The following is an 18475-nucleotide window of genomic DNA, read 5'->3' as shown; positions in this document are numbered from 1 at the left end:
GGGGAGGCTCTAGAGAGATTCTCCACTCCCCCAGGGGAGGCTCTAGAGAGATTCTCCACTCCCCCAGGGGAGGCTCTAGAGAGATACTCCACTCCTCTAGGAGAGAGACTAGAGAGAGATTTTATTCCTACTAGAGGACCAAACCATAGTAGAAATGTAAGCACGAACCTGTCAAAAATAGAGAGGGAAGACAGCACACCAAACGAACATTTCCATACGCCTACAGAAGAGAGGAGTTCCTCTTCCGAAATATGGCGTTCAGATTCATTCGGCACACCTAGTGAAGCCATCGAACCCAAAGACAACGAAACGCCTCCATCTTTTATCGAACCGCTAAGCAGAAGGAAGATCTATGAAAATACAACGTTAGGCTTCATCGTTGAAGTTGAGGGTCTCCCGGCCCCCGGTGTGAAATGGTACAGAAATAAATCTTTGCTGGAGCCGGATGACAGAATCAAGATGGAAAGGGTGGGCAATGTGTGGTCTTTAGAAATTTCTAACGTTCGGAAAGGAGATGGGGGAGAGTACCTGTGCCATGCGGTCAACATCATCGGGGAGGCGAAAAGCTTTGCGAATGTAGACGTCATACCCCAAGAGGAGAGGGCTGTGGCTCTCCCACCGCCAGTGATGCACCAGCACGTCATGGAGTTTGACTTGGAAAACGCCAGCTCCTCAAGAACACCGTCCCCTCAAGAGATTGTCCTGGAGGTGGAATTAAGTGAGAAAGATGTGACGGAATTTGAGAGGCAGGTGAAGATCGTCACGGTCCCTGAATTTACTCCTGACCATAAGAGCATGATTGTGAGTTTAGATATCCTTCCACGGCATCTAGTAGATCCCAGCCCGGCGTCCCGAGGGGAAGAAGGCACCGATTTTAACATTGATTTAGAAGCCTTTGAAATGCCTCCTCGTTTTATAACACCCATCTGTGATTTTAAGATTCCAGAAAACTCCGATGCCGTGTTCAAATGTTCCGTCATAGGCATCCCTACGCCAGAAGTCAAATGGTATAAGGAGTACATGTGCATTGAGCCGGATGGCATGAAGTACGTCATCAGTGAGGAGAAAGGCAGACATAGCCTTAAAATCAGAGACATCAGCCCTTCAGACAGTGCGACATACAGGTGCAGAGCTCTGAACAGCTCAGGAGAAGCCATTTGCCGAGGCTTCCTCACCATGGGAGACTCTGGCTCTGGGTCACCAGTCTCTGCGGTGACCCCAAGGACAAGCAAAGTGACTTTAAGCAGTCAGAAGGAGGAATTACTCTTAAGGAACAAATACGCAGACAGTTTTTTTGAATTCCAGGTGGTAGAGGGCCCTCCCAGGTTTATCAAAGGTGTCTCGGATTGTCACGCTCCTTTAGGGACAGCGGCGTATTTCCAGTGTTTAGTTCGTGGTTCTCCGAGACCCACAGTCTCTTGGTTCAAGGATGGAAAATTGGTCCAAGGATCAAGGTTCAGTGCTGAGGAAAGTGGCATAGGGTTCCACCATCTGTTCATAACAGGCTTACTGAAAAGTGATGGGGGAGAGTATAGCTGTGTAGCTACGAACAATTCAGGAGAGGCTAGGAGCTCAGCCGTCCTCACCCTTTCTTAAAGTGGGATTTCTCAGGGCCTCAGGCACTGTCAGTATCTATGAATTAGCAACCTTCCAGATGTAACCTTTATATTTGGATTGTGACCCCGAAGCCCCTTGGAGATGTGGTCTTTCTGTGCAGAAATCTCATCTTTATATTGCATGTAAATATTCTGTGGTCTGAACACAAAAACCATCACTGTCAGTTACACTGTGTGTTCCATCTAGCACAATTAAACACCTCTGTGGCTACCCAACTGTTTGTGTTTCTCCTTTTCTGCGACCGCTCCTCCACAGGGGGTCTGAGAATTCTCTTTTAGCAGGTCACTGGCAGGTGCACAGCAGGAGGGAAGGTGACCATACTGGATGAGAGCGTAGAGAAGCTGGTAAGAGAAAACACCCCCTGACCCTAAGTCATTTTTGAACACTAAGCCTCTTCACATTTAGACAAACCTGTGTTGATTTACTCAGATGCACGATGGCAAAGCAAGAAACAAACCAGCTTTGTTCAAATGGTAGCCAACATCATAATCTGTTTGTGTTGCGATCTTGATAATGAGGTTTGCTTTTAAGAGATATCTTCATCTTTACTATTTCTCTTGAGTGTTTGCACTGGTTTTGAAGGGACCAAAGTCTCTACAGATTTTTTTTTAAACATTTGCAGGGAAAACATACAGATAATGGTCTTTCCACATTTGAAAATATTTTATTTTCTCATTTTGTGCATCAAGTGTAAGTGCAGCATTGATCTATCATCAACCTGGGGGTATTAACATTTCATCTACATATGAATTTTTAACTATATGTCAATGTCAGGATCTCTAATAGAGACACTATGGTAATTTTTGTTAAAGGATATATATATATATATATATATATATATATACACACACACACACACATATATATGGCAGTAGAGTAAGTTTTCTTATTATTTTTATAAAATTTTAATCTTTAAAACTAACTATATATTAATAAACATTCAAATTCCAGTAGGATATTTATGTTTATACAGTGAATTTTAATTTTATTCTTCAATTTTACTAATTGATAATGTTTTAATATTGTGGCTGTAAACCAATGTGGACCTTAATCTTTGCATATAAGACATAATAAGTGAAAAAAGTCAGTTTTCTTACATAAAAATGTAGAATTATATCTAAAGACCTCAGAGGTTATAGTCAACAGCAAGCTTCTTTGTCACCTAGTGGTGACAAAACTAAGACAGGGAGTTTCAGTTTGTAGCAGATGAGAAAACAGTTGAGGGAATGAGTATGCCTGAGTATGCAGTATTTAAGGTCCATGATTGTATTAGCCATATTAATATTGGTTATCAAACATACAACATTTATTTCAGATTTAATTTCCATAAGAATTCTTAGAGCTACCATATTTATTGTTCCTTTCATCCGTTGATGTTATTCTTGCAACGGAAATTACTTTTCATCCTCCAAACCAGAAGATTAAAAGCATGTGTAGGAAATAGGGAGAGCTGATTGTCTCCTCCAATTGTTTTTTAAATGTCTTTGTTTTGAGTGACCATCATCCAGTGATAAACAAGTGTGGAACAATGATTTTTGCTTCTACCAGAGAGTACCAAATGCCTTTTTGATAAGAAGTTGGATATAATAGACCACACCACTGTCAAGCTGACTCTGGTAAAGCTAGTTCTGTAGCAAGGGCACTTAGGAGTCGTTTCTACATTTAGTCATATGCTGTATGTGTCATAGCCAACATGACAAGCACACTTACCACATATTATAAACACAATCACATTCAAAACCCAGAAGAGTGGTGAAAATAGAGGCAGAAAACGCTTTCCTATTTGTTGATTTTTAAGTAAACACACATTCACATAAGGAAAGCTTTATTAGATTTTCTCATGATGATTCCACTAGTCTGAGACGCGTTGAACTTGAAGATGTGTTGAATAACAATAGCTGAAAGAAGAAAGTAAGTTTCCCCCACACTCACGGTAGTCAAATAGAACTTTCTGACTCCATGACACCCAGTTTTAAAGCCTGCCATAGTAATGAGAGAGAGAGAGAGAGAGAGAGAGAGAGAGAGAGAGAGAGAGAGTGTTTTGAAATAGGGGAAACTTTTGAAAATATTTTAACATATTGTCAATTCAGGGCACTTTAACTATATCCCATCCATTCTATTTGCAGTCATTTTGGGGAATTAAGAGAAGGGGAAGCTAATGCACCCAGCGCAGACCCAAAGCTAAGTGGCCACCTTTGGTCTTTTAAGTGTATGCAGTCAATCAGTGGTTTCTTGGGGACACTCCCAAGTAGCTTAGTAAATATCCCACGTGCTGCAGACAAGTTTTACTAGTGTTTTACAGCCTGCAGACCCAAGGCCTGCCTTCCCGTACTGAAAGTCTAGACCAGTAAGAAATTAAGACACCAATGTGGAGCGAGAGGGAAGTGTTTAATAGCACGGCAAAACTACCTTTCATTTAGGCAATAAACCTACGAGTAACAGGGCAGTCCTACTTCATCAGAAGACTGAATGAAGAATCAGCTTCCTTTCGTTAGACTACATGTCTCTCACTTGGTTGTGATAGTGTTGACAGAATGTGTGTTACTTCAATAATGCTGTACAACTGACTTACACAATAAATTATCACCAACATTTTGATACTGGCATCATTGTCTCTTATTCCTGCTTTCTCTGTTTCCTTAACTATTGTCTTATTTTAAAACATTTCTTTTTTTTAAATTTATTTATTTATTAAAGATTTCTGCCTCCTCCCCGCCACAGCCTCCCATTTCCCTCCCCTTCCCCCGATCAAGTCCCCCTCCCTCATCAGCTCGAAGAGCATTTCTTAAAGTACTTTGACTAGTCACTTGAATGAGGGAGGCCCAATTTTCTAGTAATAGACAACAGTGGCTCCTTCAGGAGTTGGAAGCAAACCTTTCCTGTAGTCTGATACAGGAAAGACCTCAAGCTGACCTTGAACTGGAAATCCTCCTGCCTCATCCTTCCAAGTGCTAGGATTACTGATGTAGGTCCCCACTTTTGTTACTATTGCTGTTGATATACAGTTAGAAGTACTAACTAAAACATATTTTTTTCTTTGAAAACAATCAATCATTAGATTCAAGAAAACTTAACATAACAGTTCTATGCATTTTTTAGAAGTTGATGTAAATAATCCTGGATTTATGATTTATAAATATTTATCTGGTATTTCTTCAAACTTTACATTTGTAAACCCTACCAGATGAATTGGACAGAGAGTTGCTTTGGTGCAGTAGTTACAGCTGTTTGAGCTCCCATAGCAGGCTAAGAAAATTTAAGAATGTGTTTTTGGATAAATTAATCTAACCATAGTCTGATTCCAATGCAGAAGGCTGGTAATCGGTATCTCATTCTTTGGTTGATACTATTTGTTAAGCAAAATCTTATCATAATATCATAATAATTTTTCTCCACACAGAGATTGCTAGTACTCTGTCTGCCAAGGAAGAATTTCCAACCTATAGTTCTGATCTTCACTTCCATAACGTGAATGAAACACTTGAACTTTTATCTGAGCCTGCAGCTCATTCCACTCAGTTTGACTCCAGACAGGAAGGCATGGCCCCGGTTTTCATCAGAGAAATATCAGATGCTGAAATAAGCATTGAAGATGTAGCTAAATTGTCTGTTACTGTCATTGGCTGCCCTAAGCCTAAAATTCAGTGGTTCTTTAATGGGGTGCTGTTAACCCCTTCTGCCGACTACAAATTTGTCTTTGATGGGGATAACCACAGCCTGATCATTCTGTTCACCAGATTTGAGGATGAGGGAGAGTACACCTGCATGGCCAGTAATGAATACGGGAAAACAGTGTGTAGCGCCTATCTAAAAATAACCCCCAAAGGGGAGAGGTCCAAAGGCGTGGAATCAGAAGTGAAGAAAGCTCAGGAGGAGTCTGAGGGGCCTTGTCCTCCTTACTTCTTCAAGGAGTTAAAACCAGTCCAGTGTGCTCCAGGGATCCCTGCTGTCTTTGAGTATCTGGTGCATGGAGAACCCGCCCCTACCGTCTTGTGGTTCAGAGGAAACGTACCGCTTTTTACCAATGTGTGTTACACCATCATTCACAATCCTGATGGCTCTGGGACCTTCATTGTTAACGACCCCCAGAGGGAAGACAGTGGCCTGTACGTCTGTAAGGCCAAGAACATGTGGGGCGAGGCCACCTGCGCCGCAGAGCTTCTTGTCCTTCTGGAGGACACGGATGTGACAGACTCCTCCTGCAAAACAGAGTCGACATCGGGAGTTCCTGGGGATCTTCTGGAAACATCCGCAAGGGGCCTTTCAGTTCAGGCATTTGATTCGCAGCAGGAAGCCACAGCTTTTGTCAAGGATGCCATTCCAGAAGCTGCTACAATGGCAGAAGAAAAGCTGAAGCTTTCTTATGAGCATGACATTGACAATAGTGAACTGAGTACCGGGGTGACTATAGAGGCTCAGAAGCTGCACCCTCCCGAGAGCACTGGGGAGCTTCCTCCCGTTGATGGTAATGTTCACACACAGCTGGACAGAGAGCCACCTCCTCCTTTACAGATGCAGACTGTCCACCCTCAGGGAACCCTTCCCAGAGAAGATACTCCACAGTTCCAAGAGCCTGCAAACATCCCCCCATGCTCTCCGCCAGCGGCTCCTGGTCATTCACTTCCTTCCTCTGTGGCTGACGAAGCACTTCAGTCAGGAGAAGAGATTGTCTCTGAAGTGGACAAAGAGCAAAGAGCTCTCCTCCTGTGTCAGGATGTAGCTGAGGGCCATGTGGAAAGTCTAGAGGGTCCTGAGGTTGCCATCTCGAATGTGCACTTTGAGCCCCAAGTCCCTTTTGAACACACATGCACAGAAGGCAGCGAAATCCTGCTGGCGACTATAGAGCCCCTAGAAAGCGCAGGGCGAGGTGTTGCAGAGAGCTCCGAGGAAGGCAGGTCCCTGAGCTTCTCGCTAGCACTTGAGGAGAAGCAGGTCCTACTCAAGGAAGAGCAAGCAGGGGACGTGGTGGGGCCCACTAGCCAAACCTCTAAGCCTAAGAAAGAGCCCGAGGCAGTCAAGGGAGTGATGGAGGTTCAGGGAAGTGACCTGCTCGCTAAGGAAACTTTGTTTCCCGCTATTCCGGAAGAGCAGCGATTACACCTGAAAACCCAGGTCCGCAGGGCTTTGCAAGCTGCAGTGGCCAATGAGCAAGGCAGTCTTTTCTCTGAGTGGCTGAGAGGCATTGACAAGGTGGAGGTCAAGGCTGTAGACCTCACTCAGGAGCCCAAACGCATCCTCTGCACCTACCTTATTACCTCAGTGAAGTCACTGAGCAAGGAGTTAACCGTCGCTATTGACGACATAGATCCACAGATGGCTAACCTGAGGACGGAGCTCAGGGATGCCTTGTGCTCCATCATATGTGAAGAAATAAACATCCTAACAGCAGAGGATCCGAGAATTCAGGAAGAAGCCAAACTAGGTGTGCAGGGTGGAACAGACCACTCTTCGGAGGTAGAACAAGTTGAGGTCATTGTAGAACCAGAAGCTGAACCCGAGTATCTCGTTTCCCAAGACCAGGTCAGTTGTCTGAGTGTGGAAAGTCAGTTTAAAGATGGAGATGCTGATGAGGGAGCACAGGCTGAGACTCTGAAAGCAGCAGAAGAGAGCAGCACCCAGAAGGCTGGTACAGTAAAGTCACAAGAAACAGATGGTACCTTAGCCGACGAGTGCCCTACTGTACTTAAACCCTTAGTGGATGCCATTTCTGAGGAAGGCGGGTCTGTCCGCTTTACATCCTCCATATCAAATGCTCAGGAGGTGAACTGGTATTTCAAGGGGAAACTGCTGTCAACAGACACAAAGTTCAAGCGTTTACAAGAACAGAATGACTACACTCTGGTCCTCGACACGGTAGCGGCAGAGGATGAGGGAGAGTATATCTGTGAGGCTTCAAACGACAGTGGAAAAGCAAGGACATCAGCAAAGCTCACTGTCGGAGGAAGAGGTTGGACGTCGGGGATTAAAGGGACCCGGCTCTAATACCCACTGAGTTGTGATGGTTTAGGGCTCACCGCTGAAGCCTCACTTATCTGTCTCTTTTCCAGAATGCCAGCTACTTAGAACAGGGAGGAAAGAAGTGCATGTAATCATGGTTATTAGCTTACATTTCTCTCCGACTGCCTCGTTAGGCAGAGCATTTTCATAGCCACGCTGCTACCGATTTTCTTAAGTAAAACATTCTCATATGTTTTATAATGATAAAAATGTTTTCGTATGAAAGTGCTTTGATAACAAGTAATAGAACCTTCTCGGTACATGGGCGTTCTGAAATCGCCAGGCTCTTCTCTAAACTCCAGATAACCATGATTAGTCGTCTCCCTGTGTCTATTTCTGTTTATTAGCTTCCGTCTCACCTCACCCCTTCAGCTGATGTTTCGTGGTTTCACCTTAATTTCAGCTCTTGGTCAGCGTGGTGGATTTGAGCGACACGCCCCGTGGTTATGCATGCACACCCAAAGCATCACGTCTCGTTTCCGTAGCTACCCTCCCCAGTTCACTGCTGAGTAACAGTCAGGATTGTCACAAGCTGCTGCTTTTTGACCTTTCTTGTTTCTGCTTTCACGACCATGCTCATCTTCCAGTCACATGTCCTAGACTGCCGCAACCCGCCTCACCAATTTCACCTGTTTTATTTCGTTAACAGCGACAAAAGTTAGTCTGCAAGAAGAATGTGGGATGCCTGACAAGGTGGCATGCTAATGGCCTCTGCTTCCCTTCGCAGCGGCCCCTGTGATCAAGCGGAGAATTGAGCCCCTGGAGGTGGCTCTGGGTCACCTGGCCAAATTCACCTGTGAGATCCAAGGTGCCCCCAACGTCCGGTTCCAGTGGTTCAAAGCCGGCAGAGAGATCTACGAGAGTGACAAGTGTTCCATTCGGTCTTCGAATTACGTCTCCAGCCTGGAAATCCTGAGGACCCAGGTTGTGGATTGCGGCGAGTACACCTGCAAAGCTTCCAACGAGTACGGCAGTGTCAGCTGCACGGCCACGCTCACGGTCACAGGTAAACGCCGCGCACTGGCGTGGGTGCTGGCATCTCAGTTCAGCTGGTGGCGTGTGTTGCCTTGTGTCCAGGTGCCGAGAGCGTCACCAGCTGGAGATCCACCGTGCTATCACGTCGACTAAGAAGCCCAGAGGGGATGGGGGACAGGTTGTCCTTTGTAGTCACGTTTCGATCAGCAGCCGAAGCAAACGTTCCTTTATTTGTGGGGGCAGGAGATAGGGGGAGGGAGGTGTTAAGTTATCAAATGAGCCTGACTGCCTCCTTAATAAGAAACTTTTCAGGAGTGTTTGGTGCTACAAAAATAAATAAATACAAATAAATAAATAGCCAGGTGGTGATGGCACACGCCTTTAATCCTAGCACAGGCCTTGAATCCTAGGGAGCAGAGACAGGTGGATATCTGAGTTCAAGGCCAGCCTGGTCTACAGAGTGAGTTCCAGGACAGCCAGGACTACCTAGAAAAACCCTGTCTCAAAAACAAAACAAAAACCATCAAAAACCTCCATCATTAATATGAACCCAAATAACCAATCAGAAACAGAGTTCCAAATAAAACCAGAATTACAAAAACTCAGACTATACAGTTAAAGTTAAACAAAGTCTCACACAAAGACAGGGGCTAAAACAGGGCTTTGAATGAGGATGCTTGCGCCAGCCTTCATTGCTAACTTTAAAATTAGGGCAACTACAAAATACTCCATTCTCAGTTTCCTAACTGAGCCACAAAAGAAAAGAAAAGAAAAAGAAAATCAGTCTGTCTGTCCTTTTCCCTTTCCTTCACTCTGCCTCCCTCCCTCCCTCCCTCCCTTCCTTTCTTCCTTCCCTCCCCTCCCCTTCTCTTCTTAATGGAGGCCTCAGATGCTGACGGAAGGGAGGGTCCTTGGGGAGGAGGGCTGCTCTTGGGTGGTGTCTTACTCCGTGAGAATATTAGGGGAAAGGAGCCACTCATTCAACCCAGGAAAAGAAAAAGAGTTCTTTGAAGCATCTTTTTTACTCTGTGACTTTATCACAGAACCAAAAATCTTTGAAATTCTAAGGAAGCTGCCTATGGTGATCCAGCTAGGTTGGTTTTCAGTCTGGAGCCAAAATGTTTCTATACAGCCAAGATTGGCATTCTTTTTTTTTTCATTTTTTTTGAGATTAATATAATTACATAGCTTAACCTATTCTTCACTCCTTCCCCTCTTACTTACTTCTCCTTTACTATTTTTATTATTCATGGCCTATCTTTTCACTAATTGTTGTTACATGAATATATACATATACATATATATATGTATATATATATTCCTAAATAAAACCTGTTCAGTCTGTATAATGTGACTTGTATATTTTCAGATCTGACTGTTCGGTATGGATAACCATTTGGTGTGCTCCTCCCTGGGGAAGACTTTTTTTTGCCCCACTGGCAGCCTTTCCTTTGATGCCTGTAGGGGTTCAGGCCCCCTGGGCTTTCCTCCCTGGTGGCATTATCCTCAATGACAGTTCAGAATTTTCTTGACCCAAATTAACCCAGCTCAATAATGGGGCTTCAGCCACAGGAGCAAAGAACAAGGAGGTAGAGTCTATGTCTATTATCAGCAGGAACGGACCCTAAAACTTTGCTTCAGAATGGAGAACAGAGATAGGAAGCTTTTGCTGTGAAATATTTTTATAAGTGTAAATTAGGGGGGGGGTGCATTTGAAGTTAAGTAATTTAAGGATCTGGCATTTATCAGAGGGTTAGAAAGACCTGTGTAAAGTTCTGTGCTGTCTTACCCCATCTTCAGCCAACTCATGTGTATGGTTTTTTTTTTTTACACCTTCTTTCTGGTCTTCTAATTTACAAAATTAAAATACCAGCTAGCCTGCTGATCAAATCCTCGCGCCTATTGACCCTCTGAACAGAGCTTTAGAACGTTTGTTCTCTCTTAGCTAGAAACAATCTGTCAAGAGTGCTCATCCCTTTCTTTCATCGTCTTGGGTCTTTTCACCGCACTGTTGTTTAAGATAAGGTCTTGTGTTCACCTGAAGGCATAACTTATCTTTTCTCTGTCTTAGAACGTGTAATTTCAGCAAGACCTGGAGAGCTTCAACGGAGACTACATGTAACGTGCAAACCTTTCTCTTTGCAGAGGCCTACCCACCAACCTTTCTCTCCAGACCCAAGTCCCTTACAGCCTTCGTGGGTAAGACAGCCAAGTTCCTTTGCACGGTGTCAGGGACTCCCGTGATCGAGACCATCTGGCAGAAAGACGGCAGTGCCCTTTCACCGTCACCTACCTGCCGGATCACGGACGCAGACAACAAACACAGTTTAGAGCTCTCCAACCTTGCCGTTCAGGACAGGGGGGTTTACTCTTGTAAGGCTTCCAACAAATTTGGAGCCGATATCTGCCAGGCAGAGTTGACCATCATTGACAAACCCCACTTCATTAAAGAGTTAGAGACCGTGCAGTCGGCTATCAATAAGAAGATCCACCTCGAGTGCCAAGTAGATGAAGACAGGAAAGTCACGGTCTCGTGGAGCAAGGACGGTCAAAAACTGCCGGCTGGGAAAGATTACAAGATCTATTTTGAAGATAAAATAGCGTCGCTTGAGATTCCTCTAGCCAAACTAAAAGATTCTGGGACCTATACGTGTACAGCTTCTAATGAGGCTGGGAGCAGCTCCTCATCCGCCACAGTCACTGTGAGAGGTAAGAGTGCCGGGCAGCCATCTGCCACCTCCTTGTCCACAAGGAAGTCTTAGAAGAAAGATTGTTAGCTGTACCACCCGGACCCTTTGTTCCCAATTTAACTCCTAAGGCAAACCTCTGGGTCTGGGAAAGTCCTGACATCATCTGGTTGGCTTTTTTTTTTTTTTTTGTTATTTTTATTTGTGTGTAATCTTCTTTAGAATTCACTTGGTTTGGCTCTTTTAAAAAAGCAGTTAACAAATCTTGCTCACAATTTCTTCTAAGAATTAGTTATTAAAATAACTCCTAACCATCTTATTTTTAAATTGTTTCTTTTTCGAAATTATCATTGCTTTCTTCCTCCATTCCCATTCCTCTCCCCATACCCTCCCATACCACCCTCCTTTCTCTCTTTCAAATCCATAGCCTCTTTCCTCATTAATTTTTGTCACACACACACATATATTCCTAAATCGATAACTACAACCTGCTCTGTCTGTATCATAATATTTGTACATGTGTTTTCACTACTAAAACCATTTGATACGGAATATCCAATTGATGTGCTCTTCTCCGAGGAAGACCACTTCTCCTGCCCTCAGCATGTCTTGGTTGCCTGCAGCTCTTTGTGTAGGTTGAAAGCTGGTGGGATACCCTACCCCCATCCATGTTAGCATGCCTGTTATTGATGTCTGCGTTCAGAAAATTGCTCTTCATATAGATATAGTCTGCTTGCTTGTGTCTCTTTTCTTTTTACCAAGAGATGGGGAAGTGGTTCAGAGCGAAGGGGAGGCTGGGTGCTTCATGACTTGTTCAGAAGTCTCGTGAAGGTGTTTTCTGGATGCTCTGTCTTTTGTCACGTGCGTCTGCTTTTCTTTTGTGGTGTGCATGCTTCAGTCATTATCTCCATCTTTTCTCTTTCCTTTTTTTTTATACACGTCATGTAGAACCACCGTCCTTCGTGAAGAAGGTCGATCCCTCTTACTTAATGCTCCCGGGTGAATCAGCACGCCTCCATTGCAAGCTGAAAGGCTCCCCTGTCATCCAGGTCACCTGGTTCAAGAATAACAAAGAGCTTAGTGAAAGTAATACAGTCCGAATGTCTTTTGTGAACAATTCTGAGGCGATCCTCGACATCACTGATGTCAAGGTCGACGACAGCGGGACCTATTCCTGCGAAGCCACCAATGACGTGGGCAGTGACAGTTGCAGCACGGAAGTAGTTATCAAAGGTTTGTTTCCTGAGTTTCCGCTCTTCATTTCGCTGAGAAATTTCCCCTTTGGTTTTCTCATAGCTCACAACTCACGCTGTGCTCTCGTGCCTTTGTAGAACCGCCTTCGTTCATCAGAGCGCTTGAGCCGGCAGACATAGTGCGCGGGGCGAATGCGCTCCTTCAGTGTGAAATCGCAGGCACGGGGCCCTTTGAAATTAGCTGGTTTAAAGATAAGAAGCAAATTCGAAGTAGTAAAAAGTACAGGGTGTTCGCTCAGAAGTCTTTTGTGTTTCTGGAAATCGCATCTTTCAATAGCGCGGACGTGGGTGATTACGAATGCGTAGTTGCTAACGAAGTTGGAAAGTGTGGCTGCGTCGCGACACACTTGTTGAAAGGTTAGTGTGTGGGGCGTTTGTCTAATAAGCTGTTCCAAATAGCTTTCTTCATCCATAACAAGAAAGTGTATTTGTTCTCTTCTTCTAACCTTTAAAATGTGTTTTGTCATAATTTGAACTTGGGCCCAGAGCTTTCACTCAGTCTTTGTCTTGATGTGAATAGAAATATTTATTATCTGATAACAAAAGGAAATTACATAAAATGTCATTTTATTTTCTGATAAACATTTACATTCTGTGCCTCTCTTGAATGGAATTGCTAATTCTTCATGTACTCTCCTTCTTCTTTCTAACAACCAAGTGCTGTGTGACGGTTGTGTTGGACAAGGGAAGCGTGTAGCCGGATGGAGCCCATTGTTTGGGAACTGACGCTTGTGTGTGCTCTCTTCCTTAACTAGAACCACCAACCTTCGTCAAGAAAGTCGACGATTTTACAGCCCTAGCAGGACAAACCGTTACCTTACAAGCTGCCGTGAGAGGCTCAGAACCCATTTCTGTCACGTGGATGAAAGGCCAAGAAGTCATTAAAGAAGACGGGAAAATTAAAATGAGCTTTGCTAATGGAGTTGCAGTGTTGACCATCCCCGATGTGCAGATTAGTCTTGGTGGCAAATACACATGCCTGGCCGAAAACGAAGCCGGCAGTCAGACGTCTGTTGGGGAGTTAGTAGTTAAAGGTTCGTGTAGGATCATTTTAGCTCTTCCTTGGCCTTTTCACTTCAAGTTAAGCCTTGATTCATGCTAAGGAATCTTAACTCTCTAATACCTTTGTAGAACCTGCCAAAATCATCGAGCGAGCCGAACTGATCCAAGTGACCGCAGGGGACCCAGCCACCCTGGAGTACACAGTGTCAGGCACCCCAGAACTCAAGCCCAAGTGGTACAAAGACGGCAGGCCCTTGGCTGCTAGTAAAAAGTACCGGATCAGTTTCAAAAATAACATTGCCCAGCTGAAATTTTACTCGGCAGAGCTGCACGATAGTGGCCAGTACACATTTGAGATTTCCAACGAAGTGGGCAGCAGTTCCTGTGAGACCACGTTTACTGTGTTAGGTTAGTATGTTCAGAGAACTACCCATCTCTCTAACAACCCACAGAACTAGCCGAGGGTGAGCCCCTGAGCGTGTTGCCACGTTGATCTCGTTTCCTTTCTTATGCCACGAACAGATCGAGACATCCCTCCGTTTTTCACCAAACCCTTACGTAACGTGGACAGCGTCTTTAGCGGTGCCTGCAGGTTAGACTGTAAAATCGCTGGCTCTCTACCCATGAGGGTCTCCTGGTTTAAGGACGGCAAGGAAGTTGCTGCATCGGACAGATACCAGATCGCGTTTGTGGAGGGCACGGCCTCTTTGGAGATCAGCAGGGTAGACATGAGCGATGCAGGGAATTTCACCTGTCGGGCCACAAACTCCGTGGGGAGCAAAGACAGCAGCGGAGCCCTGATTGTGCAAGGTCGGCTAGGGACTGTGTCGCCTGCTTTACCAATATTTCAAATTAAGACTCCCTCCCTTGGGTCCAGACTTGTAACGCCTTCACATTCTGTCTTCTCCCTATTCTTCAGAACCACCCAGCTTTGTAACTAAGCCAGGGTCCAGGGATGTCCTGCCTGGTTCAGCAGTCTGCCTGAAGAGCACTTTCCAAGGATCCACGCCGCTCACCATCAGATGGTTTAAGGGTGACAAAGAGCTGGTGTCTGGCGGAAGCTGCTATATCACCAAAGAAGCTCTAGAGAGCTCCCTGGAGCTCTATGCCGTGAAAACCTCAGATTCGGGCACATACACGTGCAAAGTCAGCAACGTTGCCGGCAGTGTGGAGTGCAGTGCAGACTTGTTTGTGAAAGGTTTGCCTTCTTCTCTCGACGCCTTTGTGCGACCCTCTCCCCACACAAGTTCTTTCCTCTTCTGGCTGTTTCTTAATAACTCCCTTCCGTCCACAGAACCTGCGACATTTGTGGAAAAGTTAGAGCCCTCACAACTGCTCAAGAAGGGAGATGCCACTCAGCTAGCCTGCAGAGTCACGGGCACCCCTCCGATTAAGATCACATGGTTTGCCAACGACAGAGAGCTGAGAGAGAGCAGCAAGCACAAAATGTCTTTTGTGGAGTCCACCGCAGTCTTAAGGCTTACAGACGTGGCCATTGAAGACAGCGGGGAATACATGTGTGAAGCCCAAAACGAGGCTGGCAGTGACCACTGCACTAGCATGGTCATAGTCAAAGGTTTGTCCTCACGTTTTCTCCGTGCGACCCAGCCTTTGACTTGTAGCCCAGATCCCTGCCCATTAATGTGAGCCCTTCTCTTCTACTGTAGAATCGCCTTATTTTACCAAGGAGTTTAAGCCCATGGAAGTCTTAAAGGAGTACGATGTCATGCTGCTGGCTGAGGTGGCAGGCACCCCTCCCTTCGAGATCACTTGGTTCAAAGACAACACGACCCTGAGGAGTGGTAGGAAATATAAAACCTTCGTTCAGGACCAGCTGGTTAGCCTGCAGATCCTCAAGTTTGTAGGCACAGATGCGGGTGAATACCAGTGCCGGGTGACCAACGAGGTGGGCAGCAGCACCTGCAGTGCCAGGGTAACGCTAAGAGGTCAGTGTTGGCTTAGTTGACTGCCGGGCTCTTCTACACAGACACGTCTTAAGTGTCTAGATGCAGTTTGGCCTTAGAGCTGGTACTGATGAGCACTCATTCTTCTGCTAGAACCCCCATCCTTCATTAAGAAGATCGAGACCACCAGCTCCCTCCGCGGAGGCACAGCTGCCTTCCAGGCCACTCTCAAAGGCTCCCTGCCCATCACCGTGACTTGGTTGAAAGACAACGAAGAGATCACGGAAGGCGACAATATAAGAATGACGTTTGAGAACAACGTGGCTAGTCTCTACCTGAGTGGCATCGAAGTCAAGCACGATGGGAAATACGTCTGTCAAGCCAAAAACGATGCAGGCATCCAGAGGTGTTCTGCTTTGCTCTCAGTCAAAGGTTGGTTCTGAGAGCTGCCGTAGGTCGGAGGGGAAAGGTCAGAGGTGCCAGGCCTTTGAGTGGGGCGCTTCACAGCCACACCTGTTTTTTGTCTCCAACAGAACCTGCGACCATAACGGAGGAGGCCGTGTCCATAGATGTCACCCAAGGAGACCCAGCCACTTTGCAAGTTAAATTTTCAGGGACTAAGGAGATCATAGCCAAATGGTTTAAAGATGGCCAAGAACTTACCCTGGGTCCGAAATACAAAATTAGTGTCACCGACACAGTCTCAATACTGAAGATTATCTCCACAGAGAAGAAAGATAGTGGAGAATATACTTTTGAGGTCCAAAATGACGTGGGGAGAAGCAGCTGCAAGGCTAGAATTAACGTCTTAGGTTGGTATTGATGTCCATAGAGAGGAGTTGAGCATCTCAGGGGCCTTTCTTCTTGTGCGATTTAAAAAGGATATAGAGGGTTATGGGCGGGGGTTCACGTGTGTGCAAGGTACTGGGTTGATGCCTTAGCACTTTGTGGTCAGAGGGGAGAGACGGAGGGAGGGCAAGAAAGAGAGAAAGGGAGAGAACAGATAGCTAGATTAACCTAAATCTCCTGCTTCTTTGTTGGATAGATCTTATTATACCTCCCTCATTCACCAAGAAACTACGGAAAATGGACAGCATCAAAGGATCTTTTATTGACTTAGAGTGCATAGTGGCCGGGTCACATCCCATCAGCATCCAGTGGTTCAAAGACGACCAAGAAATCTCAGCTAGTGACAAGTACAAATTCTCTTTTCATGACAATACTGCCTTCTTAGAGATAAGTCAGCTTGAAGGCACAGATAGTGGCACATACTCTTGTTCCGCCACCAACAAGGCAGGTCACAGCCAGTGCAGCGGTCACCTGACCGTCAAAGGTTGGCAATTTTGATCTCTACCTCTCCAAACTCTATTGCCTTGCTCTTCTTAATTCTCCTCTTCTTCATTGAGTCCGAAAATAAATCTGTCTCCTTCTGCTTCCTGTTCTTTCATCCCAGAACCCCCTTACTTTGTGGAGAAGCCACAGTCACAAGACGTGAATCCCAGCACGAGGGTTCAGTTGAAGGCTCTTGTGGGTGGCACTGCACCCATGACAATAAAGTGGTTCAAAGATAACAAAGAGCTGCACCCCGGGGCGGCCCGCTCGGTTTGGAAGGACGACACCTCCACCATTCTGGAGCTCTTTTCAGCCAAGGCTGCCGACTCCGGGACCTACATTTGCCAGCTGAGCAACGATGTTGGCACAGCAAGCAGCAAAGCCACCCTCTTTGTGAAAGGTTCGCTCTCTCTATAGCCTCTTCTCCTTGCGTGCCTAGCTTGTCTTTGGGAAGGGAAAGTGCATTAAGAAAACAGTTTTGGTCATGGGACTTCATTTTTTTTTTTAAAAAAAAACATTCAGCATGCCACTCTTTTTCTTTTCTCGTCTTTAGAACCTCCTCAGTTTATTAAGAAGCCCAGCCCAGTATTAGTGCTGAGGAATGGACAGTCAACCACATTTGAATGCCAAGTGACAGGCACTCCAGAAATCAGAGTTTCTTGGTATCTGGATGGGAACGAAATAACAGATCTGAGGAAATACGGCATTTCCTTCGTGGATGGTTTAGCCACCTTCCAGCTTTCTAATGCCAGGGTAGACAACAGCGGGACTTACGTCTGTGAAGCTCGAAATGATGCGGGCACCGCCAGCTGCAGCGTTGAACTGAAAGTGAAAGGTTCGTGATGGCACTGTGCTTTAGCTGGGCTGTGTGCTGGACTCGGGGCTTCCCTTGAGTTAAGCCGCTCTCTGTCTTCCTCTCGACTCTGTAGAGCCCCCCACCTTTATCCGGGAGCTGGAGCCTGCGGAGGTAGTGAAGGGCAGCGACGTGGAGCTGGAGTGCGAAGTCATGGGGACAACGCCCCTCGAAGTCACCTGGCTGAAGAACGGCAAGGAAATTAGAAGCGGCAAGAAGTACACAATGTCTGAGAAAATGTCTGTGTTTTATCTGCACATAACCAAGTGTGACCCCTCTGATGTGGGTGAATATCAGTGCATCATAGCTAATGAAGGAGGCAGCTGCTCTTGTAGCGCTCGCGTGGCCTTGAAAGGTCAGTCACGTGCAAGGATCAGCCCCCCCCCCCCCAGTCAGAACACTGGGCGCTCTTTAGGTGCAGGCAATGAAATGAATAGGAGCTGAAAGGTGCCTCTTCTTGAACCACTGTCTCGTTTCATCACAGAGCCACCGTCCTTTATCAAGAAGATTGAAAACGTCACCACTGTCTTGAAGAGCTCGGCCACCTTTCAGAGTACTGTTGCAGGCTCGCCCCCGATTTCTATAACTTGGCTGAAGGATGACCAGATTCTTGAGGAAAGTGACAATGTCCATATTTCATTTGTGGACAACGTAGCCACGCTTCAAGTCCGGAGTGTAGATAATGGCCACAGTGGGCGGTACACATGTCAAGCCAAGAACGAGTCGGGAGTTGAGAGGTGCTACGCTTTCCTTCTAGTGCAAGGTCGGTGAACGGTTCTGTTTCAGGAGCGGTCTACAGAGATGTTTTTATCAGCATAGCTGGGTTCCAAGAGAATTACTGACCTAACTTATGCA

The 18475-nt window shown here is 45.7% G+C and overlaps 1 protein-coding gene across 2 annotated transcripts in view; it reads left to right on the top strand.

The window, feature by feature from the left end:
- The window catches only part of Ttn (titin), a 270353-nt gene that overhangs the window by 57561 nt on the left and 194317 nt on the right, over window positions 1-18475 (top strand). Inside the window, exons 46-63 of one of the 2 annotated variants that reach the window (XM_013345840.2) lie at window positions 5018-7564; window positions 8342-8620; window positions 10735-11298; window positions 12225-12509; window positions 12608-12886; window positions 13285-13563; window positions 13661-13939; window positions 14054-14341; window positions 14451-14729; window positions 14826-15107; window positions 15199-15477; window positions 15589-15867; window positions 15969-16247; window positions 16481-16768; window positions 16889-17167; window positions 17321-17602; window positions 17697-17975; window positions 18105-18383. In XM_013345840.2, the coding sequence (XP_013201294.1) occupies window positions 5018-7564; window positions 8342-8620; window positions 10735-11298; window positions 12225-12509; window positions 12608-12886; window positions 13285-13563; window positions 13661-13939; window positions 14054-14341; window positions 14451-14729; window positions 14826-15107; window positions 15199-15477; window positions 15589-15867; window positions 15969-16247; window positions 16481-16768; window positions 16889-17167; window positions 17321-17602; window positions 17697-17975; window positions 18105-18383 (7605 nt within the window). The remainder of the gene's footprint in view (window positions 1-5017; window positions 7565-8341; window positions 8621-10734; window positions 11299-12224; window positions 12510-12607; window positions 12887-13284; window positions 13564-13660; window positions 13940-14053; window positions 14342-14450; window positions 14730-14825; window positions 15108-15198; window positions 15478-15588; window positions 15868-15968; window positions 16248-16480; window positions 16769-16888; window positions 17168-17320; window positions 17603-17696; window positions 17976-18104; window positions 18384-18475) is intronic. The other variant, XM_013345841.1, reaches the window with a different exon arrangement.

The sequence above is a fragment of the Microtus ochrogaster genome, chromosome 4, assembly GCF_000317375.1.
Source record: "Microtus ochrogaster isolate Prairie Vole_2 chromosome 4, MicOch1.0, whole genome shotgun sequence".
In the NCBI taxonomy this organism is placed as follows: domain Eukaryota; kingdom Metazoa; phylum Chordata; class Mammalia; order Rodentia; family Cricetidae; genus Microtus; species Microtus ochrogaster.
The sequence above is the reverse complement of the archived record's forward strand: the minus strand, read 5'-3'. Positions and strand labels throughout refer to the sequence as shown.